The 25,283-nt window shown below is 40.2% G+C and overlaps 1 protein-coding gene across 3 annotated transcripts in view; it reads right to left on the bottom strand.

Moving 5' to 3' along the window:
• RASA2 (RAS p21 protein activator 2) overlaps positions 1-24,783 on the bottom strand; it is a 136,630-nt gene extending 111,847 nt beyond the window's left edge. For 2 of the 3 annotated variants that reach the window (XM_058295089.1, XM_058295090.2), the window contains exon 1: positions 24,582-24,778. In XM_058295089.1, coding sequence (XP_058151072.1) covers positions 24,582-24,714 — 133 coding nt within the window. In that variant the 5' untranslated portion in view covers positions 24,715-24,778. Of the gene's footprint in view, positions 1-24,581 lie in introns of all 3 variants that reach the window. The other variant, XM_058295088.2, reaches the window with a different exon arrangement.
• Between the last annotated feature and the right edge of the window lie 500 nt (positions 24,784-25,283).

Below are 25,283 nucleotides of genomic sequence, written 5' to 3'. Positions count from 1 at the left end.
TGTGTTTGTAAGCACCCCACTTGTGCTCTCCCTCTCATTCCACTACCACCACCCTCAAAACTTTACTCCTGCAATAAATCCCTCCTTTCTGGATCATCAATTTTTCCTCTGTAATGGATTATTCCCATCAGCATATAAACAAGTTTTGGAGACATTATGCTAATATACTTTTTTTCTTGATTATTTCAAGTTTGTTTGAGGACAGATAAATCAAAACTGACCATATGAGAAACCTAAAACAGCATTATCAACCTCACTCTTACTGTTCTATCCCATTTTCTTCTGGCTCAGTAAAGTCTATAAAACACACACACACACACACAAACAAGCTTTGGTATTTTCCAATTTCATAAAAGCAAACAAAAAGAAAAGAAACTCTTTTGACTCCACTTCCCCACACCTGATAACACTCCATTTGTTTTCCCTTTCACAGCAAAATCTCTCCAAAGAATCATCTCCAGTTACTGTCTCTACTTTCTCACCTTCCACTTACTCAATTCTCTCCAATCAGCTTCTGACTCCACCATGCAAATGACACTGCTCTAGCCAATGTTACCAATGTCTTCTATATTGCCAGATCCAATGGTATTTCTCTGTCCTCATCATGCCTGATCTCACAGAACATTTAACACAAGTGAACACTGACATTCTTCCTTAAAATGCTCTCTTCTTTTGGCTTCCACAAGGCAACATTTCTGGTATCCCTCCTAAATCACTGGCCTTTTGCTGACTTCTTTCCCACCTCATGTCTAAATGCTGGAATATCCAAGGGCTCAGTTCTGGGCCACTTTCTCTTTCCCCATGCAATTTCCTGCAGTATACGATGTTAATGCTGACACCTCCCAAATTTGCATCCCTAAGCTTGATCTATTCGCAATACTACATGTAAATATTGAACTGCCTCCTTGTCTATCTAGTAGGCATCTTAAATTTAACAAGTCCCAGACAAATTGATTTCCTTCCCTAAAGCATCCCCTCCCCAAAGATGTTCAATAAATGGCACCATCATCATCTTCTCCCTCTCACCATCCTCCCATCCTCCACCCCAACCTGGCATCCACTCCATCAGCAAATCCAGCAGACCTCCAAAATAAATTCCAAATCTACCACTTATCTTCACCTTCACTGATAGCACCCAAGTCCAAGCTACCATCATCTCTCATTTGGACAAGCATGACACAGTTTCCAACCTGGTATGTCTGCTCCCACTCCTAACCCTTCCTACAATCCAATCTCTATAAAGCAGACCTATCTTTTAAACATATTCAGGTCAGTCATTCCCTTGCCCCAACACCACCCCATTTCACTTAGAATAAAATCCTATTTCCATACCACAGTCTATACAGCTCTACTGAAATGGTGGTCCCTGTCTACCTCTTGAACCTCTTCTCATTTTTCTGCAGTATGTTCACTTTCTTTCCATTCATCAAATATGCCAATTTTGTTCAAGCTTAGGGCCTCTGAAATGTTCTACCCTAGATCTTCACATGGATGGTTCTTTCTTATCAGTCTAGTCTCAGCTTGAATGGCACTTCCCCAAAGAAACTCTCCCTAACTACTCTATCTAAAGCAGATAATTCCACTATCACATTCTATTTCTGCTTTTTCTTTATAGAATTTATTACTATCTGAAACTCTGTTAATTATTTACTTTAGTGTTTCTTTTGTTTCCCCCATTCTTGAGACCCTGAGAACTTGCTGATCCCCAAGATCTAAAATAGTAACTGTCATATAGTAGGCACTCAAGAAATATTTGTTGAATAAACGAATATTAAAGAATTCAAGAAGTCTAGTAGTTTTGAAGTACTTGTGAGATATTGAACCAAAAGGACAATAAGTATGAGTGGTGAAATCAGAAAACAGTGTACTAAATTCAAAAAGCAAAGAAAATGGCATAAAGGAAAAACCACTGCCCTAACAACTATAAAACCAATTTTCCTGTCTTACCTCTGCTAATAAGTCACTATCTAATTTCAGACAAATAACTTAAGCTTTCCCAATGAAGGCTTGGACTAGGTAAACTCAAGTCTTTCTGCTTATTAGCTTTAACACCTAAGGACATTTAAACCATTATATTTCAAGTATGACTATCAGAAACTTAAGAAACCTGTGAAACAGCCTATAAATAAATAATTTTTTAAAATTAAAACAAGAAAACCATCCATTGGAACAGCACAAGTATCTTACTACTGGTTAAATTTGCCTTTGAATAGGAAAATAACAAGTTACCATTTAAACAAAATAAACAAATTTAAGTTCATCTCAAGTCAGAGGCAAGGAATGTAACCCTTTAAATGACTCTCAAATCACCTAATATGAATTGGGCCTTACTAACAGATCAGTCTCCTAACAGGAAAATTAATATATAACTGAATCTATATCCACCCATTCTCCTCTTCTTCAAATGACTAGGTGTCTCTCCTCTTATCCAAAGCTCATCCATCAACCTGTCCTCTCTCTACTACTCCCTTGCCTCTCCTTCCCTCCAGAGGCTGACCAGCAATTCTATTTTCTTTATTTTCAATCTCTCTCTCTTTGACTTCTCCTGTCTAGATAATACAGAGGAGGTTTTCCAATCAGAAAACCATATAGAGCCTGGAATGTAGAAGAATTTGGAATTAGATCATGATAAACATGTTACCTATCAAATAGAAAAAAAAAATTTTTACACATATAATCCAGATTGTTACACTGCACTTGACTAGATTTTTTCCACATTTAACATACCAGGGTCTGTAGAAGACAGCTTGCAAGGGGAAATTTTTAGTATAGATTCTCCAACATGGAAGTTAGACCATACAAGTCAGCATTGACTACCAGTATCCGAAAAAGTGAAGCATCTGATAAAATATAAATGAGTACAAGGTCCTTTATAATTCTAGGACTTTATAGTTTAGACATTTATGATAATAAACCCAATTGCACTGTCCTATTTACTTTCTAATTTGAAGTCCAACTTTATTTTTTTAACGTTTTATTCTGAAACAATTTCAAACTTACAGGAGTTGTAAAAATACAAAATGAGTTCCAACATACTCCTCACCAAGAAAGCCATATCCATCAACTTTACATTTTGCCATACTTCTCATATCATTCTATATATACTTCTATCCATCCATCTGTCCATCCATTTATTATTTTCTAAACCTTTGAAAGTAGGCTGCAAACATCCATGCCATGTACATTTCCTAAAATCATGGATCTTTGCTCATATAAGCACTTTAAGTACAGTTATCAATTTAAATTTAACATTTATATAAAGCATACATCTAGATTCCAGTTTTTCCCAATTGTCCCAACAATGTCCTTTTGGACATTTTCTCCTCCATTACTTGATCTGGTCCAGGATCATGTACTGCATTTAATTGCCACTGTCTCTTTAGTCACTTTTTAAAATACTGTAGACACATCTATATAACTTAAACTTTCCTCTCTTAACCACTCCAAATCTCAATGGCCTTACTCACATTCACATGTTGCACTGCACTCACCACTATCCCCTGCCATTACCCCAAACAGAAACCTGTATGCATTATACATTAGCTCCCTATGGCAACCTCCCATGGTAACCTGTACTCTACTTCCTATCTCTATGAATTTGCATATTCTAGCTATTTCATATTAGTGGAATCATATAGTATTTGTTCCTCTGTGTCTGACATCTCCCTCAACCTGTTGTCTTCAAGGTTCATCCATGTAGAAGCATATTTAAGAACTTCATTGCTCCTAATTGGAGAATTTGGAACAATGGATCACTGATTCTGATCATGTTCCTGTTTCATTCGCGTAACTCAGTTTGAGTAAACTATACTATATAAACATACACATATTTTCCCTCTTTTTAAAAATAAGAGGAATACAATGGAGTTATTTTGTAGAATCCAATGAACTTATCACTATCAGGTATCTAATTCATAAATAAATACATCCAATTTATCATAACCTGTACTCTTTGAATGTCCATCACTGACTAAAAATTCAAATCAATTACATCAAAATGAATTCAAATAACCAATGCCCAGTTCACCAATCAATCATACAAATACACTGTTTAGGTTACTTACCAGGACTTCAAACTGAAACTACAAACTACAAAAAGTCATTAACTGGCATTTTATAAGCAACATAAATCTAAATGATTAATTGGCACTTTATAAAAACATAATCAAAAGTGAACTAACTCATGATTAGTCAAACAATAAATGTATGAGTATACCCATGATATCTCAAAGCAAAAAGAGAATGTTTAAAACACATATTTTACATCAAGCAATACAAAAAGACAAAAGGAAGCAAGTTTGGAAGATTGTACTTGTCTCATGTGTGATATCTGCCTAAAGCAAGAGTTCTTAACAAGGGGTCTGTGAGACTGAATTGAAATTCAAAAAAAAAGATTATTCTTGTAAGGAAGTGTTGGTGCAGGTGTGATATATTTATCAAATAATATACAGTATAGTGTGGGCTTAGTAAAGGGTCAGTGAGTGGTTTTCACCTGACTGGCAAAGGGGTCCATGGAACAAAAAAGGTTAAGAACCCCTGGCCTAGAGTCTGACTAGTTCTAACCAATTCTGGTAAACAAATAAACGTGCACTGGGGGAGAAAAATCTATTGTTCCTTAAAAGCCAGGCTTCTTGAGAACTTACTGTATATTCTCCAATCCTTCCCCACCCTCCTTACTCATAGCGCAAAACTTCAATCTGGTTTCTGATACTACTCTGTGACCAGAATCTTGAAGAACACTAAATGCTACCAAATCAGATGAATGTTTTTTGGCAACGACCTGGTCTGACTACTATGGTAGGCTGAATTATGTACCCCAATTTAGATATCTTCCTAATCTTAATTCATGTCCCTTTAAGTGTGAATCCATTATAAAGAGGATCTCTTGAAGATGTTATTTTGAGTTAAGGTGTGGCCAAACTGAATGAGGGTTGGTCTTAAACCATTAAAATGGAGGCCTTAGAGAGAACATGGGAAGTCACAGAAACGACAAAGGAGAGGTAATCACCATGTAATATGAGGCAGAAATACAAGCCAAAGAGTCTCAAGATTGCTGGCAACAGGCACCAGAATGGTAGACTCCAGGAGAAAGCAAGCCTTGCTGATATCTTGCTTTTGGACTTCTAATCTCAAAACCATTATCCAATAAAATCCTGTTGTTTAAGCCAAAACCAGTTTGTGATATTTGTGATAGCAGCTCAGACAAACGAAGACAACAAAGAATCAGTATTTGACAACACTGAGCAAGTTTGCACAATCCAATCTAATGGTTACTCTTTTCTTCTCTTTCTGATTTTTCATCCACTAACCAAACTTCTAGCATCCTCAGACCACTAAATTCATCATATATGTGGAACACCAGTTTTAGGTATTTTTTAAAATGTGTCATTTGGAAACTGTAAAAATATGTTAAAAACAAAGAGGTGTAAGAGCTTATCAACAGTGTTTGATGGTATTATTTGCAGTCTTTTTCAAAGTAGCTAAAGCATTTTTGATGATGGACTAGCCTTAAGGAGAATCAGGTTCTATTACCTGTGTCAGCTCTGGAGGATTGGTGTTCAGCATCCACTTAAACCTCCTTTAGGTTTTGCCTTCCTGTATTATAAATAAGAAGCCAAAAAACTGTATTTTCCAGTCTCACAGCTAGGGTTGTGGGTATGGTTTAAGTTCCACAAATCAGATACACTCGCTAAAATTTGGATGGCAAAAAAGGAAAGGTTGTGTTTTAAGGTAGATTCTTCTCTAGGAAGCACTGTCAGGAAGATGTCCAGGTTTTCTGCAGTAGTATTTGCAGAAGTCCTAATATCCAGTCAGAGGTGTCACCGATATCAAGGGCAGAAGGCATCCATTCTGTCCGTACAGGTTGTCGCAGGTGTGGACTGCCTCTAGAGCTAGCAGCAGTCACAATAGCTTACAGATCAAGGTGGCTATCAGACAATGGCTATTTCCTAAAGTACCATATTTTTGAGCATGGCAGAGGTGGTAGAGTTCTAAAAACAAGCAACTATAAGTTGTAGCTTCCCAATTTTGCAGATGCGTTTTTGATCCTAAAAGAGGTGGTAACTCTCTTGGTATATATCCCAGCTACAATGTGACTTTTTTTTTTTAGATGTACCAGGGCCCAGGATTGAACCCCAATCCTGTATGTGGGAAGCCAGCACTCGACCACTGAGCCAAATGGGCTTCCCTGAGTTAATTTTTTCATGTTTGCTTGTTATTTGTTTTTAGGAAGTACAGCAGACCGAACCTGGGACCTTCCATGTGAGACGCAGGCACTCAACCACTTGAGCCCCATTTGTTCCCAATTTTGAATGCCATTTCTAAAAGTTTAACTTGCTATGTAAACCACTTACAATCCTTTATTAAATCTCTTTCTGCTTAAACTAGCTAGAGTTTATTCTGTTTCCTAATCTTGACAAGTTTCTTTTTTTACCCTTCATTTCTGAGAAATTTGAAAATTCCACTCAGATTACTTGTCAACAGAGTTTGGTAGATTTGTCAGCTCACTGCGGCTATCTGGATCAAACATGGACTCAGAAATCATGAAGCAATTTCTCACTGCAAAATACTTTGCTCCATCAGATAGTGAGCTGAATAACACAGCACACTCAAAAGGTGAAAGGTTGAACGTCTCAACTTGACAAATAGAGACAACTAGATCTTAATTCTCTTTATGGATGCATATGCTTTTGGAAAGCTTTTTTCATTTTCTACTGTGGCATTTGGATATTATTTTTTAAATATGCTCAATAATTTAGTACTGTATTTTTGTGAATTTGTGAGTGTCAAATTCAAATTTTCAACGTTCAAGTCATGTGTACCATTTTGGATACCTTTCTCTTATCCCTAAATTTACAAATCATATCTTGACCCTAAAGTAATAAACTTGAAGTAACATCCAAAATATTGCTGAGATATGATACTCTGGCAAGCCAAATGAAATAATGGAAATTGTATTTACTTTTATTTCAATTAAAGGGAGAAATGCTTTTAATTTATCCCTCATTTTAAAAATTCTGTGCATGCCAGGGTACTGCAATATGCAAAGGCAGATATACTGCACTTACAGCGAACAGTGTGAATGTGATTGTATTTACAACTGTCACTGTTTCCGTTAACAATGAATCAAGACCAAGAGCCATATTATCAATAGTCAACTGCTCCTCTATAAAGAAGGCTAGTACAACCTATTTTTTAAAATACCACCCCTTCTTGCTGAATTCATAACTGGCACTCCTTAAGCACTTTTCAAGTCTATACGATGACTTAAAAAAATAATTTTTTTTTTTTTAATCTCCTCTCTTAAACCACAGATTTTCAGAGATAAACAGAATAATCCTCCACTGGGGATTTCTTCTCCTTTACAAATGTACTCCAAATATTCCAGGAACACCTTCACAAACCTATGGTTTTGTTGTTGTTTTTTAAAGATTTATTTATTTCTCCCCTTCTCCCCCACTCCTGCCCCAGTTGTCTGTTCTCCGGGTCTATTTGCTGCATCGTCTTCTTTATCTGCTTCTGTTGTTGCCAGCAGCACAGAAATCCGTGTTTCTTTTTGTTGCGTCATCTTGTTGATGTCAGCTCTCCATGTAGGCGGCACCATTCTTAGGCAGGCCGTACTTCTTTTGCACTGGGCGGCTCTCCTTATGGGGTGCACTCCTTGCATGTGGGGCTCCCCTATGCGGGGGACACCCCTGTGTGGCACGGCACTCCTTGCGCGCATCAGCACTGCGCATGGGCCAGCTGCACATGGGTCAAGGAGGCCCAGGGTTTGAACCACAGACCTCCCAGGTGGTAGACAGACGCCCCAACCACTGGGCCAAGCCGCCAAACATATGGGTTCTGTCTATCCATAAATGAAATATCTTCTTACCTACACGTGATAGTCATTGTTTCTCCACATCATAAATACCTTAAATAAACTGCTGTGTCATGCTTTCATTCCCATTTGTCCATACTTCACACTGTTGCCAGAGTTACCTCTCTAACATGTAAACCTTGCTTGAAAGTCTCCAATGGCTTCACATAACTTATCAGTGCCCATCTTGCAGGACAAGAAACTCATGATCTGGCCCCATCTATTAAATGTTCAATCTCATCTACTTAATCTTTACTCCCACAAGTTATGCTCCAACAGTACTGTATTTCTGGTTCCTTGAAGACACTGCATTCTCTCATGCACTGCACATATGCAGTGGTATTTTCTTTGTAATGGAATGTTATCATGTTTGTCCTAAAATGGCCTTCTTAAGGGTACCCTTGTTTGTAATGTATTCCATTTCCTAGGTAATCATGTCATTCTTTCCCCTATGTTCCTACTGCACCTTATATGTACTTCCATTATAGTAATCACATTGTATTGCACTTGTTGTATGTCATTCAACAAATACTTATTAAGTGCCTACAATATGCCAAGCACTATTCTAAATGCTGGGGGAAAATGGTGAATAAAAAGAAGTCTGCTCACATGAAGCTGTTGTACAATCTAGACAGGGAAGACAGGCATTACAAACTCTTGAACAAGTATATAATACTTTATTGTCACAGAAGAAACAAATATTTATTGCCATGGAAGAAAACAAAATAGGGGAAAGAGGTAGGGGGTGCCAAGCCCAGAGTGTAAAGAGAGGGAGAACGGATTATATGCTTTACTATTATGTATCAATAAAATTGATTTATTAAAAAAAAGAGAGGGAGAAGAGTAATGCTGCTTCTCATAGGGAATCGGGAAGGCCTTTCTGTTAAGACATATGGGTGGATGCCTGAAGAAAGGAAATGAGGGAAAGAGTCATGCAGTTATCTGGGGAAAGAGAGAGATTGAGAAAATAAAATAGGCAAAGGCTCTGAGAGAGCCTACAATTTGGCTCCTACAATTTGGAATGTAGGAGGAATAGCAGGGCAGCAGGTATGGCTGAAAAACAATAAGCAAGGTTAGGAAAGGGAGGACACTGTAAAAGATGAGGAAAAGCTGGGGGTGGTGGCAGATTCAACAAGGTTTTGTAAGCCAATGGAAAATCTCAAACTTTTCTGAGTGGGCTGGGAAGCTACTGAAGGATTTTGAACAGAAGAAAGGTATACTCAAACTTCTGTTTTAGAAGAATCACTCTGCAGAAAGGAAAGGGTAGAAGCAAAAGACTATTATAATAATGCTAATGAGAAATCATTTGGACCAGGTGGCAGTCATGGACATGGTAATAAGTGGTCAACTGAGCATATTTTGAAGCTAGAGCCAACAAGATTTACTAATATTTTGGATGTGTAGTTTGAGAAAAAGAGAGGGGTCAAGGATAATGTCTAAGAGCTCAAAAAAAGGAAGTCTGCTATATGCAGTTATCAAAAGCACTAGAAAAATCTTAATAGAATTCACACATAGATGTCATCAAAAATAAACAAACCAATGCTAGAAAATCGCACTTTCAAATATCTACTATGATGCTAGGGATACAAAAGTGAGCAGAACAGACAAAACTTCATGTTTTCATGACACTAACATAAATGGGAAGATACATAATATACAAGAAAAGTAAGTAAAAATACATGGCATGCTAGTAATAACTGTAAGCAGGAAAGGGCACCATATGAAATGGCAAACTGAGATAAGAAAAGAAGGTAGGTATTTATCAAGTACTTAGATGCTTCACAAAGGTAAATATTTTCTCAACATTTTATCATTTAACCTGTACAAAAACCCTGTGAGGTACTACTATTCCTTTTTTCATTTTTTTTTTTTTAAATCATGTTTCTATAGCTGGTAAGGTGATTTGACATAAATCAAACTCCAAAGCCTTCAGCCTTTCTATTCTAACTCCTAAGATGTTTCTGAATACAGCAGCCACTGAGAACCTGTCTGAAACTATTCTTTACGCCCAGGTCTATTTCGAAAGATACCTTAAATAGAGGGGGTACAAGCCAACACATATCCCAGTGGAATTAATCCCCCTTGCAAAGGGCAAGGGTCCTGGACAAGATGATCCCAAAATTAAGATTATTTGGATTGGGGAAAAGGCACAATTATAATAGCTACCATTTACTGAATAAATTTAATACATTAATATAGGAGATTATTTTTAAGGACTTCACATACATTATTACTTCATTCAATCTTTGCAGTACCTCTTCCAAACGACACAATATTTTTTTCAAAATATAGAATTGAGGATTTAAATTCTGGGATAAAGGCACAATGTGAACAAGTTCTGGAGGTAAGAACAAGAGCACCTTCAAAGAAGCATTTGGCTAAAGTATAAGGGAGATAAGTGGGCATATGAGGAGATAAGATTGTAAAGAAGAGAATCAAAGAGAGTCTGAAATGCCAAGCTAAGGAGTTTTAACTTCATTCATAGTTCTGTGTGTTTAGAACTATGCTTCGGGAAAAGTACCCTGACAGTTACAAGAGCCTAAGCTAAGGTAATGAAAGGGAAATGGAGAGGAAAGGGAAAATGAAAGAAATGAAAAAGAATTCACAGGTTTGGGGCAGCAACTGGCCTGAGTGACTCAAGATATGATGTTCTAATAACAGAAATATAAACATAAACACAGAGTTAGAACTTTAGATGGGGAAAAGATATTAAAATATGCAAATTTTATCCTTTACTATTACAACAAAAACTGGAATGAAGAAGAATGAATCAAATGTACATTTTAAAATATAATACAGTTTCTGGCATTGACAAATTCAGAGTAAAATTTTAAAACTGTTGTGCCACCTAGTCATACATAAATAAGATAATCCTATATAATGTTAACATATTAGAAGGTCTTTCAAATTTTCTTACCAAGTTTACTTTCAAGTTCTGCAACAGGATAATAGGTGCTCATAATTCTGAAAACATATACAGTATTGGTATAGTAAAGCAAGTTAAATGAAAGCATTTTGGAAACAGATATCTGAGTTTCACTTGTCCTTAGTTGCAATCCCCCTAAATAAAAAGAGGTCATTATAATGCTTCAGGGTTGTGATGAGCATTAATTCAAGTAATGTAAAAGCACTTAGCACAATGCCTAGAAAAGAGTAAGCACTCAGTATACAGTAACAATTGGCAATCTTCTTTGACTAGCAATTCCTAAAAATTAACATCTGAATACAATTCCCTTTACCCAAGCCATGAGCCCTAACCAAAAATAATCTGTAATTTAAAATTAGATACACCAGAGGAGTTCATTAGTTTATTTATTTACTGAGGCTTTTTTTAAAACAGAAGTAATACATTTCTGTTATAGGAAATACATGGAAAAACACCTGGCCTTTCTATACCTCAGGCTCCACATCTCCAAAACAAGGGGGATGAATTAGAGAACACAAACTGGGAGTTGGGTGAGAGATTTATTTTGTTTGCTAGCACAGTACCTTTTAAAAAAAGATTTTGTGAATCTGTGGCCAACATCTAGAAACCTGGAGAATAAAACGATAAATAAATCTGGATTTTTGGTTTCTCTTTAATAATCAAAGATCTGGCAACACAGTTCTGAGTAGACAGAAACTGTAGACAAACAAACCCTTATTAAATCAAAACAATCCCACCTGGCTTACTTCATTATGCCTGGTCTCTGCAGATATTTGCATTAGTAACCCTTTACATAACAAATCATCTAGATTTCCCTTACCTCTAAAATTCTGAGACAATACTTGAAATTAAAAAGGCTCAGGGTACCAATGATTTCTAATATTTTTAGATACTGCTATTTTGTTTTTTTTTTAACTTATTTTGTATTTATTTCCCCCCCTTCTCCCACTGCACCACTGTCTCCTCTCTGTATCCATACACTGTGTGGCTGTGTTCTTCTGTGTTTGTTTGCATTCTTGCAGTAGCACCAGGAATCTGTCTCTCTTTGTTGCATCATCTTGCTGCATCAGCTCTCTGTGTGTGCGGCGCCACTCCTGGGCAGCCTGCGCTTTTTTTGCACTGGGCAGCTCTCCTTTTGGAGCACACTCCTTGCATGTGGGGCTCCCCTACACGGGGGACACCCCTGTGTGGGATGGCACTCCTTGCGCGCATCAGCACTGCACGCGGGCCAGCTCCACACGGGTCAAGAAGGCCCTGGATTTGAACCCTGGACTTCCCATATGGTAGTTGGATGCTCTATCAGTTGAGCCAAATCCGATTTCCAGATATTACTATCTAATGCCAGTTCAATCTGATGTATACTATAAGAGCTGGAAATTAATTATGTACACATATTTATATTAACTAAAATTCATCTAGAAAACTATGAAAATATATTAACACTTTACTGATTATCACTTCTGCTTAAGTTGTAGCCAACCCTTAACTGAGTACAGAGGACAATCATTTAATCTTTTCACAACTACCCTATAAAATTGGAAAATCTGCTATTCTAAATTAATATAGAAGAGGAAAAGAACCTTAGGCCCAGAGAGGATAAGTGATTACTAAAAAAGTAGCAGAAAACCATTTGTTCAATATGCTACATTTTTCTCCCATTTAGAAACAAATACTTTATACCTAATATAATAAATATTATATTTATGGGATAAAGATGTATAGGATAAAGAAATTTTAGCACAAGGTAAGAGCTCCTTTTGGTCACTAATCTATAGTAGTCATTTTCAATGGGAAAAAGAAAAGAGCGGCCTCAGTCACACTTGACCTTCCAAAGAGTCTGACATTCCCCTCCCTCAGAGTATGTCAGATTGCCCTAGGTGAATGGCTGGCAGGAAAAAAAAAGGGTTAAGAACTACTGAAGAGAAAAAAAAATATGAAGATGTTATTTTCTTCTTGAGTTATAACTTTGAAACACCACTGGAAAGTTATACATTTGTAATATTATTCAGGCAGTGTGAGAAATGGAACAGAGAGACATATGGTGACTGCTGGTATATCTACTAGAAAGTACGTTTCCCAATCCACAGATTAGTCTGATCAGGTAACAATTTTCAAGCAATTTCTCACTCCTAGTAAATAATAAATTATCTTTAAAAAACATAATCTGAGATTCTATAAGCCCATTCAGCTGAGAATCTTAAAAAACTCAACACATTAAATAATTCCTGTCAGAAATTTAGTTCTGCCTAAGAACAAGGCACTGTGATAATAATCTGGGACCAGGAGGTTAAGGAAATAGGGAATAATAACTCTCACTAATACTGTACTCCTACTCCATCACAAAATTAAGGTATTCTGCATTCATCAAGGTGCCTAAAACAAGCACCTGTGTGGGCACAGGACTCCAGGAATCCAGCATAGTTTAAGAGGTCAGCCTAGACTCAGTGAGAAAACATCTATATTGCTATCTTATTAATCAACTCTGACTGCAACACAGTCTAGAACAAGAAGTTAGGAAACTCATACATGAAAGGCAAGTTTCGCAAGGTATTGCCAGGAAGTGTCCATGGGTTATGGAGATCCGTCACGTCACCATCTGTGGGCAGGATCCTCCTGTGGTTTGCCTCACTCACTTCCGGTTTCAGTTTTGAATGTGTACTGGGCCCTAAGCTCCCTATAGCCCCCTTCTCAAGTAGCAAACCAAACTCTGAAGTACATATGGAGGGAATCTCTCCCTGGCTAGGCCAAGGGTACTCACAAGCTACATAAAGCTTATCAAGGTTCTTAGATGGCCCATGGGAGCCTGGTGTTGTGGCAAGCAAAGAAAAAGCCCAAAGCCAAGTGCCAAAAAAGCTTGGGGCTACATGGACAGGCCAAATATGGGATTTAGTTGCTATTTCTGCTAATGACATACAGGGAGACAAAGTGGGGCTCACTGTGATCTACTGCTTTTCAAAAGAAGGAAAAAGTGGCACCTAGACACAAAGACATCTCAGTCACACATGTGCATGTGTATGTGTATGGGTATGTGTGTGTGTTTGAGAACCACTCACAAGTACAAATACACATGAGCAGAGTAAAGCAGAAAGAATAGTAGTATTTTGTGACAGCTAAAAACAGTAGCAAAGATAAAATTTTTATAGCAAACAATCTAATTTTATTGATTTGCTATTATATTCAACCATGACCAATTTAGGCGTAACATCAAATCTTTCCAATAAACCATTTGACAGGCAACTTGATAGAGAAAAGGATGTAGACTTTGATAATATAAAGACCTTCTAGAAACCTGGCAATGCCCCTTAAAATTCTTCACAAATAATCTGCCTGCTGCTTTATCTCTAAAAATAGGAATAAGAACAATCTCCTTCATGAAGCTGGATTAAATGAAATTTGCAAGGATTCCTAACACGGCACCTGGAGAAGAATAATACTAAATAAACATTAGTTCATTTCACCCGTCCACCAAGAAAGTTTTATTTAAAATAAAAACTCAGAACTAAGAGGTTCTGTACCACTCATACATAATATATTTGTGGATCAAAATTATTCAGAACATTTTTTACCACATTCCTCTGAAACAAAGCATTTATTATTTTTTAAGTCAACTTTTCAAACATAAGTAACAACTGCTGAGCCAGGCAAAGTATACGGGAGTTTACTGTATTACTTCGGCAATTTTTCTTTAAGTTTGAAATTATATCAAAATAAAAAGATGGGGAGCCAGTGTAACTTAGTGGTTGTGCAACAGCTTCCCATAGTTGAGGTCCCAAGTTCAATCCCTGGGACCAGTGTCTAAAAAAAGAAGAAAAAAAAAGTTACCCAAAAACTTGACAGAAAACTTGACTTTATTTCTATGCACACTCAAAATGTTACTAAACCTAATATTTAGTTACTCTTATTTTAGCAGACAGGATAGCCTTCAAAAAGGAGAGCAAGAGAGACTCTCAAAGCTTAAGACAGACCAACCTTGCATCAAATTCATCTATTTGATTTTTAAGATTTATTTTTTATTTATTTCTCTCCCCCCCTCGAACAGTCTGCTCTCTGTGTCCATTCGCTGTGTGTTCTTCTGTGACTGCTTCTATCCTTATCAGTGGCACCAGGAATCTGTGTTTCTTTTTGTTGCATCATCTTGCTGTATCAGCTCTCCATGTGTGTGGTGCCATTCTTGGGCAGGCTGCACTTTCGCGCTGGGCGGCTCTCCTTACGGGGCGCACTCCTTGTGCGTGGGGCTCCCCTACGTGGTGACACCCCTGCACGGCAGGGCCCTCCTTGCGCGCATCAGCACTGCACATGGGACAGCTCAACATGGGTCAAGGAGGCCCAGGGTTTGAACTGAGGACCTCCCATGTGGTAGGCAGACGCCCTATCCATTGGGCCAAGTCTGTTTCCCTCAAATTCATTTAAACCACGTCGTTTTTTATAACATAATACAAAAAAAAATTTTTTTAAATACCATCATATATTAGACTAATTCTCTTTGTACATAACTGAGGTAACCAATGGTGAATATCTTTTCAGACCTCTTTCTATAGATGTAGAAAAGATATTTTGAGATTTAAAAAAAATACATATGATACTCCAAATAGCACTCTAACAACCTGTATTTTTTACTTAACAATGTCTTGGAATTCTTTCCTTTCATCATATAGATACATCTCATTCTTTTTTAGCTGCTATGAAATGTATGAACGTATTACTTATCTATTTCCCTATTGACGGACACTTAAGTTGTCTCTATTCCTTTTTAACAAGACAACATTAAACATCTTTGTACACACCCTCCTCTGCAAATGTACAAGTGTTTTTGTTGAGCAGATATGAAGAAATAGAAATGCATAAGGTAAAATATGTTTACATTTTTAACAGATACTACCAAAATGCCCTGAAATATTTCTTTACCAATTTAAACTCATGCTAGCAGTGGGGGAAGTACCTGTTTCCCTAAGCCTTCATCAAATACTAAAATGATTAAACTTTTCTTTTTTCACAAACTAATGACTTTTTATTTATATTTTCCTAATTTGTGCTCAAACTCACAAATTCATGTTTACTGGCCATTTTGATTCCTTTTCTGTGAAATGCCTATCCAGCATTTTCTGTTTTTCTACTAGTCTTTTTCTTTTTTAATTCATATGAATTCTTTATATATTCATACTCTAATAAATAGAGAGGCAGCACAGCATAGTAAGAGTAACAGGATGGACTCTAAAGCTAGTGTGCCTGATAGTAATGACAGTTCCACTGCTCACTAGCTGTCTGATCTTGGGTAAGCTACCTAGCTTCTCTGTGCCTCAGTTTCCTCATCTGTAAAATGAGAATAATAACTATACTCATCTCACAGAGTTACTGTGAGGATTAAATTAGCTACATATAAAATTCTTTAAAATTGCCTGGCACAGAGTGTTTGCTTCATCTCTGGGATATGTTGCAAATATTTTCTCCCAACTCTTGATGGTCATTTAACTCTTGTTTTAGGTCTTCACTTACCTTTCCTCATAAACAGTTCTTTTTCCACCTCTATTGTAATGTGAAGCATTATATAAGTAAATGAAACCAAAAACTGACTGCCCTCACCAGATGTCACAATCAACTTCTCCACAAGAATATATGTAGGCATCAGTCAAAGCATCTAATTTTTTAAAAAATCTTCAAACAGAGGAATGGATGTAGCCTAAGTGGTTGAGTGCCTGCTCCCCATGTACAAGACCAAGGGTTCAATCCCTGGTACCTTCTAAAAACAAACAAAAAACCAACTCTCATTGGGGAGCAGATGTAGCTCAGTGGTTGAGTGCCTGTTTCCCACATGGGAGGTCCCGGGTTCAGTTTCTGGTGCATCCTAAAAAACAAAACAAAACAAGCAAACAAACAAAAATACCAACTCAGGGAAGCCCATGTGGCTTAGTGGTTGAGTGCCAACTTCCCACATACAAGGTACCCAGGTTCAACTCCCAGCCCCGGTACCTTAAAAAAACAAAAAAACTTCAAATAGCTAAATTCCTTACTTCATAGTATTCCCACAAATCAATAAACAATACTGATAGCCCAGAAGGAAAAAAGTATACAAGAAATTATCAGGGAAGCAGACATTGCTCAACGTATAGAGCATCTGCCTAACACATGGGAGGTCCAAGGTTCAAACCCAGGGCCTCCTGACCCGTGTGATGAGCTGGCCCATGCGCAGTGCTGATGTGCACAAGGAGCGCCATGCCACACAGGGGTGTCCCCCGCGTAGAGGAGCCCCACGCACAAGGAGTGCACCCCGTAAGGAGAGCTGCCCAGCACGAAAAGAAAGTTCAGCCTGCCCAGGAGTAGTGCCGCACACACGGAGAGCTGACGCAGCAAGATGACACAACAACAAAAAAAGAGACACAGATTCCCAGTGCCACAGACAAGGATATAAGTGGACACAGAAGAACACACAGCAAATGGACACAGACAGCAGACAACTGGGGTGGAGGGGAGTGAAGGGGAGAGAAATAAATAAAAAATAAATCTTAAAAAAAAAATTATCAAATTCACACACAAAAAAACAAATAAAAATGGCTCTGAAAATATGTAGACAGGGAAGTGTATGTGACTCAAGCAACTGAGTCCCCACCTACTACAAAGGAGATAGTGGAAGGAATAAAACTTATTTTCAAGGTATACTCTTTAGGAGCTTTTGAATTTTGCACCAGATATTTGTCATATCTAATAAACAAATAAATCTTAAAAACAATAAGCAAATAAATGAAAAACTCCCTGTGATCACATCAAACTTTCTATAGGTATCCTTTAGCAGACAGCTGTTATTTAGGTATAGTTTTTGGCTAGACCGTTCAAGTGGAAAAAACAGAGGTTCACCATCTAAGCTACCCAGTATCACCATATCAACACCTGTGGAACTTTTTTTTTTTTTTTAAAGATTTATTTATTTATTTAACCCTCCCCCCGCCCTGGTTGTCTGTTCTTGGTGTCTATTTGCTGCGTCTTGTTTCTTTGTCCGCTTCTGTTGTCGTCAGCAGCACGGGAAGTGTGGGCGGCGCCATTCCTGGGCAGGCTGCTCTTTCTTTTCACGCTGGGCGGCTTTCCTCACGGGCGCACTCCTTGCGCGTGGGGCTCCCCCACGCGGGGGACACCCTTGCGTGGCACGGCACTCCTTGCGCGCATCAGCGCTGCGCATGGCCAGCTCCACACGGGTCAAGGAGGCCCGGGGTTTGAACCGCGGACCTCCCATATGGTAGACAGACGCCCTAACCACTGGGCCAAAGTCCGTTTCCCACTGTGGAACTTTTTAAAATATGACATCCACTTACCACCCAAGAAAACCTGAGTCAGTAGGTCTTGGATAGAGCCGGGCTTCAGAATTTTTTTAGATGGACAAATGATACTGATAGGCAATCAGGGCTGAAAATAGCTGAGTTAAGAGGATGACACAAATAAGTAAACATTCAGGTTCAACCTAGGTCACAACCTAGTTTCATCACTAATCCTAACCACTTCACGAAGTTCTTAAGAATGAACAGATAAGAATGTTAGATGGCACAATGAAAATTTATTACCACTTTTGGACAGATCACTGACAATGTAATCTTCATATATTAAACCCAGTATATTTGTAACATTCACAGTAGTGAATTAATCCCATGTAGCATTCTAGAAAGAACTGTGTTAGCAGTGGACTAGCCCCAATAGGTCATTAATGTGTAACCCTGGTGTCTGTCAATTTCTTCATTTGTGAAATGAGGGGACAGAACAAGGTATGTTCTCTTCCTTCCAGTTCTAAACTTCCATAATTCTCTAAGAACACATGTCTAAAAGCAACTACTGCTTTTTTGTAAAAAAAAAATTTTTCTTTATTTACCCCCCTGTCCGTCCCCGTCCCCGTCCCCCCACCCCGTCTGCATCCACCTGCCACGGGCTCTTCTGTGTCTGCATGTACTCTCTCGTTATGCGGGTCCAGGAACTGATTCTAGGACCTTCCAGAGCCGAAGAAAGGCAATTACTCTCCTGCGCCACCTCAGCTCCCTGTTCTGCTACATCTTATTTTCTCTCCTCTGTGTCTCTTGTTGTGTCATCTTGCTACGTCAGCTCTCTGCATCAGCCAGCACTCCCGCTTGTGTCGGCACTCCACGCAGGCCAGCTTGCCGCACGGGTCAGCCTGCCCTCACCAGGTGGCCCTGGGCATCAAACCCTGGACCTCCCACATGGTAGATGGGAGCCCAAATGATTAAGCCACATCCATTTCCCAAGCAATTACTGCTTTTAAGAATGAAACAGTAAAGACCTTTCTTGTTCTAGTCACAGCTTAGGCCCAACTCACAAGCTGGTGGACTAGTGCCCTAGCAGGTACTCAAATATGTATTATGTACTACTAAATAAATTAGTGGTCACAGAAAATAAATAAATAAATATTTTTAGGACTCAGAAAAACCCTATCTAATAAACCTTGGATAAATATTTTTAGAACAGTGGATCTTTTGCAACAGAGGTGTACTTCATACATTTAAGTATTAAAATAAAGGCATCTGAGATACTGTCTTAAAGCTTATGGTAAAAGTTTAAAAGCAGTAACCCAAAGACTTAGTGCTAGAAGGATGTTAAAAACCAAATCCAAACCTCTCATTTTACAGGTAAGGAAACTGGGGCTTAGGAAGGTTAAGAATTCACCCAGTGTGGTCCTATTGTTAATGGCATTGTTAGAACCACTTCTACAATAACAAATTTGTTAATTACAGTTCACTGATGTTTGTGTGCAAATTGGTATAACCTTATAAGTTATGTCATTTAGCTAGGGATTTGTGATGACTTAACGGCATACAAAACTAAAGATATCTGATAAAAGTTCCTTAATTTACATACAAAATTTCTCAATTTACATTAATCTATGAGTGCACAACAAATCTTTGTTAGCAGTTCCCAAAAGAGCACAGAACTTCATTTAGATAAAACATGTAATCTGATATTATTGCCAAATAATTTTGTAAAGCACCTTAACAAGGAAATAGGATTAACATCTTTGACTAATCAATATAATTTTAATCCAGCTTCATTAGTTCCACAGTCATTTAAGAGAGTCTATTCAAAGAGTTCTAAGTTAAAACACACACACACACACACACACAAACTCTATGAACTCATCAGGGTTTACCTCCTGTCTTCTTCAGAGCAAATGATTAGCAGACTGCTCTGTGGAATTTTACAAAGAACCCTTTTCTCTTCAGTTTCTATTCATCTCTAAGATTGATTCTTCCTCCATCTTAAAATCACTCATCTCACTTCAAATTTCTGACAATAATGAACTCTTAGCATGAATAAACCCTTTTTAATCTCTCCCTCTCAACTCTATTGAGTGGTCAATAAAATGTTTTGATTTGTACTTTATAACCAAAAAAATTCAAATTTGCCATGCTAAATAAAAACAGTATGAGATTTTCTTTTCCATACTCTAGAACCAATCAGTAACAATATTCAAATACCTTAATAATAACCAATCAGAGCATTTAGAAAAGTTTAATCCTTTTCCTAATGAGGCCACTGGCATCAGTTCAAACTCAAGGGACTCCTAGCTTAGTGCGCATCGTGAATGTGAAAGAGATGAACTTCCAGAAACAAAACCATGTAGTTTTCTTTTAGTAATACTATCATTTTCTTGTTGGTTTAGTTGTATTATTTACAAAACACTTCGTATCCAGTCATACATGAAATCACCCTGAGGTTAACATTGTGAGGTAGGGCATTTCCTAAAGTGCCCACCCTGCTCTAGGCACTGTGCTGGTACCGGGACAGTTAAAAAAAGGAAAAAAAGAACAAGAACCTTGGTAGAGCTCATGGTTCAATAATAAACAAATGATTTCTATGAAATGTGCTGTAATAAGGAAATGGACAAGGAATTGTGATTCCCCAGCAGCAGGAAGGCTTAACCAGGGCCTTCTGACAGAGATGGGGATAAGGCGCCCCAAGAAGCCTCTGGGCAGCAGGTAACATGAAGTGGCCTTTTGAAGGATGAGTAGGAGGGGTTCCCTGACATAAATAAGGGGTGGGAGAAAAGAGACAAACACTCCCCAGCAGAAGGATCAAATCATTGGTTAGTGATGAAATATTATTCCCATTTTAAAGATGAGGAAGATAAACTCAAAAGTAAGTGAGCAACCCCTACAATAACATGACTATAATTAACAATGTATGAAGCAGAATACAGGTCTTCTGATTTTAATCAGCTTTGTACATCAGGAAATACCCATACATGTTGGTCAAGAAAACCAGACAAAAGACTAGTTTTTATCTTCTACTCTACTCCTTCCTAAGACTTGGTCCATGTTTGACCTAGATTCTGGGCAAAGTAAAGGAGAGGGCTGTGGGGGAGGGGGAATTTATTTAATCCATAAAGTAATCCTATGAGACAGGTGTTTTTACTATTCCCATTTTACACCTGAAAATACAGCAGTACACAGCGATTAACAAAAGTTGGAAATTGGTGGAGATTCAAGCCCAGCAGACTACGCACTTAACCATACCCCACATATGCTCCCTACTTTGTCAAACAGCCTAGGTCATTCCTGGTCTGAAGACATGAGGGAAATCAAGTGATCAAGTGACTTCTGGGACACAGTATAGCCCCACAGATCTTGAATCTCAAAAAACACAAAGCCTTAGATTGTCTCCCTTGAGTAGATAAATCCATGCATAAAGTGGTATGGGCCCTCTGCTCCAGCAACATTTTTACAATCTGGTTTATTTGGACAAGAGCAAACTTAACAAATGCAGTACCCAAAAAAGTGGTCACAAAATAACAGCATGAAGCCTGAAAGAAGGTGTATGTGAAGGAAAAAAGCCCAGCCCCCTTCTTTCACTTGTGTGTGGGCTGTGTGGTCTTTGGGGGGGGTGGGGCAGGTAGGGGGGAAAGGAAGTATAAATACGCCTCAGGTGCACTCACATACCAGCTATCCACTGTTCCCCAGAGTTTAGACAAAAAAAATGGAATCTAGAGTACACCTCCAATTTCCTTAATCAAGGGTTCATTTGACAGCCACAGGGGATCCAACACCCAAACCTACCTCTTGAATACATTTAAGGAAGTAGACCACTTGAAAATGCCAAGGTTTCCAAGGGCACTAAAATGACCTCAGGCAATTAGGGCTCAGCACATAAGGCAAAATATTATTCAGCAACATTGATTTCCTAATGCACATGATTACATGAAACTGGCCACAAAAATGTTTTATTCAATCTGTCAGTCTGTTATTTTACTTTGTGAAGTATATAGGAAAATTAATACAGAAATTAAAACCCTAAAGAAGGTTGTGGACCATTACCTTGAGGATTTTAAAGGTAAATATAAATCAATCGATCCTCACTTTTTGTTGGAATAGTTTGTAGTTAAAGGATCCTACCTAAGTCCAGGAAAAAGGTTTCCTTCCAGGCTCACTTTCAGCCCTACGGATCACTAATTTTCCAGATCAAGGGCTCTCAATCAGTAGTTTGAAATCTGCCAGTGTCTCTCCAGGCACTCTCTGAGGTTTCCCCGTGCAGAAAGAAGGAAAGCTGACATGGGAACCTCAACCCCCAAGTTGCTTAATAACTTCGTTGTCAGAATCACCATCATCCCACTTCTGTGACTTTAGCACTGGCTAAAGACCCTTCCAGCTCCCTAACCCCAACCCTGCAAACCCACGTAAGTTTCAGAAAACAGAGAACAGCATCTCTTCACAAGGTTCTGAAGATCAACCATCTCTGGGTTACACCCACTAAAAGAAGAGCAAAGAAATGGAGAGGGCATGGGGAAGTTCCTGTATGTAAGTATCCTAACATATTTTTTCCATGAAACATACACGTCATTACATGAACAATAAACTGAGTTAATTCAAAAAGCAAGGAGCTGATTGGAATAACAGATATAATACTTTCAGTAAGGTTACAACAGTAATATTCCCAGCAATTGGATGATCAATATCCTAGTCTGGGTGGTGGAGGTGCTCTAAATCATAGAAACCAAGCTGTGTTTTTTGTTGCTTGTGGATCCAAGATTCATTCACAGCGATAACTCCTTATGAATCTGTTCTCAGTGGGCACTGTCATGCAGCAGGTGAAAGTGTAGGGTAATTAAGTTCCTCTGTAAACTGCCCAGGTCTAACCTTCAATTCCAGTATCTGTGTGTATGCACTTCCACGCTCCAAAGGACAATACTGAACATCAATTTTCACTAAAATGTAAAGTGGTGAAAATTTGTAAAATTTGTAAAATTAGACCAACGGGAGAATTCTGACCATGTCTAGCTTTCTCAAATATTAGTATTGGAAATATGCAAATATTAAACAGAATATTTAATCTGAATTTTGAGATGACTTTACACCCTAAAAGGTTAATTTCAATGTTGGGAACTTAGATACAGACAGACAAGAATCTACTACTCTGGTGTCATTTTCCAAGTTTTAAGAACTGTAATCTCTTAAGGGTCCTAGGACCACTCCTGAGAATAAAAAAAATTGACATGTTTGTTTCCAAGGTTGAATAAAATCCCAAATACTTCAAAGGGGGGAGCAAACTGACATGAAGAAAGTAGAAAAATCAAGCTCAATAAATAATACCACTATTCAAGAAAAGGAAAAATTTACATTCTGCACAAGAATGAACAATGTTGTCATATTAATGTGATACGATTTTCTTCATACAATGTGAAAAGTACCTCTGACTACTGAGGGTTATTCGCGTGCAAAATGAGCACGTTTACAATGTGAAGATAAAGAAAATAAAGCTAATTTGCAGCAAAAGGGAAAAAAAAGTTTTTATTGATATATCTTACCCAAAAAAGGAGGGGGAAAAGCCTGTCTGAATCGTCTGTGGGGGAAAAAAGGCAAAGGGTCCATTGTAAATGTCCAAACGATTGAACTTTAAAAGGCCAGACTACAGCAACGCTTCTGAGCAAAATGATGTTTTTAGTCAACGAGTACGGCTCACTCACAAAAGTAACAATTAAATGCATGAGAAGGAAAAGAATTAAGTGGGTTCAGTGCGGGCTGGATGACTGTGTTTTGAGACCTGCTCACAGGAAGCCACTACATCCTGCCTGAAGTCCCTGTCAGTCACGCTGTCTCTCAATTCAAGTCCCCGCCGCGGCGAGGTGGGGCGAGCACAGGTGTCGGGCCCGAGCCCCTCCCCGCGCGTTCACTCGTGCACACCCCGCGCGGCGGACCCAAGTCCCGGGGCCGCCCGCTTCCTCCAGCTCGGGGCGCCTTTTTCAACCTCCCACTGCCTCGCGAGCCCAGGAAGCAGCGCGCCCCCTCCCCTCCGGCCAGCCGCGCTTCCCCGCCCTCCTCCTCCTCCTCCTCCTCCTCCTCCTCCTCCTCCTCCTCCTCCTCCTCCGGCCGCGCTCCCGTAATTACCGCGGGGTCCCACCTCGGGGCGGCTTTCCGGCGCCCGCGGCCCCCGGGAGGCCTGCGCCGGCGGGAGGCCGGAAGCTCCCAGCGCCCCCCGACACGCGCCCCCAGCCGCGCCCCGCGGCCGAGCACCTCAGGCCCGCGGAGCTTCGGACGCCCGCGTCCTCCACAGTCGCCCGCGTCGGGCAGCCCCAGCCCACGCCGCCCTGTGGAGGCGTCGCCTCCCTCCACACACCCCCCTTCCTGCCTCACGCGTGCCCGGCCCTCCCGGCGCGCCTCGGCCGGCCCCGGCCCTAGACCCCAGGCCCAGTCTCCGGCCGGCCATCCCCGCGCCGCTCGGCGCGGCCACCCCCCCCCCCCCCCACGAGCGCCCGCCGCCCCCTCAGCCCCGCGGCCGCCGCCACGGGACGGGCCCCTCAGCCCGGCCCCCGCTTACAGATCTTGCCCCGCAGGCTCTGCAGCACCCGAACCTCGCGTCCGTCCTCGTCCCGGGCCTCGGGCTCCGCCGTCACAGCCGCCGCCGGCGCCTCGGACGAAGCCGCCGCAGCAGCAGGCGCCGCCGCCGCCATGGTGCCGCCCGGCTCGTGCCGCAGCCCCGCCGCCTGCGTAGCCGGGCGAGGCGGGGCCCAGCGGCGGCCTAGGCCCGGGCGGGCGGCGCGCCTGGCCCCGCCCCCGGCCCCGCCCCCGGCCCCGCCCCCGGCCCGCCGCGCTCGCCCCGCCCCGCCGCCCCCGCGCCGGGCCCACCCCGCCGGCCACTGGCCCGGTCCCCGCCTCCCCCGAGCCCCGGCTGTCGGGGCACCTCCCGGATCGCGACCCTTGCTCCCTTTTGCCCCATAAAAGCTCGGGCGCTTGCCAAATGTGGCTCCAAGTCGTGGCTCTGAGCAGCCTTGAAGTCCCACGGGGAGGAAACCCTGGCCCCCCAGAGATCACCGAATCCTCCTGGGAACGGGGCTCCCCCGCGGAGCGAACCTCCACACCTCCTACCGCTCGGGGAAATTCGGGGCCCTTCCCAATCGGAGGAACTCCCTGTGGAAGGAAAATAGAATGGAATTTCGCAGTTGGGTGGGCCTCAGAACTACCTTACTCAAAGAGGCGAGTGGTGCCTTAAGAATTCACCCAAAAGTACCTACGCGCCCCC

The sequence above is a fragment of the Dasypus novemcinctus genome, chromosome 4 (genome assembly GCF_030445035.2).
Source record: "Dasypus novemcinctus isolate mDasNov1 chromosome 4, mDasNov1.1.hap2, whole genome shotgun sequence".
Classification (NCBI taxonomy): domain Eukaryota; kingdom Metazoa; phylum Chordata; class Mammalia; order Cingulata; family Dasypodidae; genus Dasypus; species Dasypus novemcinctus.
This window is presented reverse-complemented; position numbering and strand designations above follow the sequence as displayed.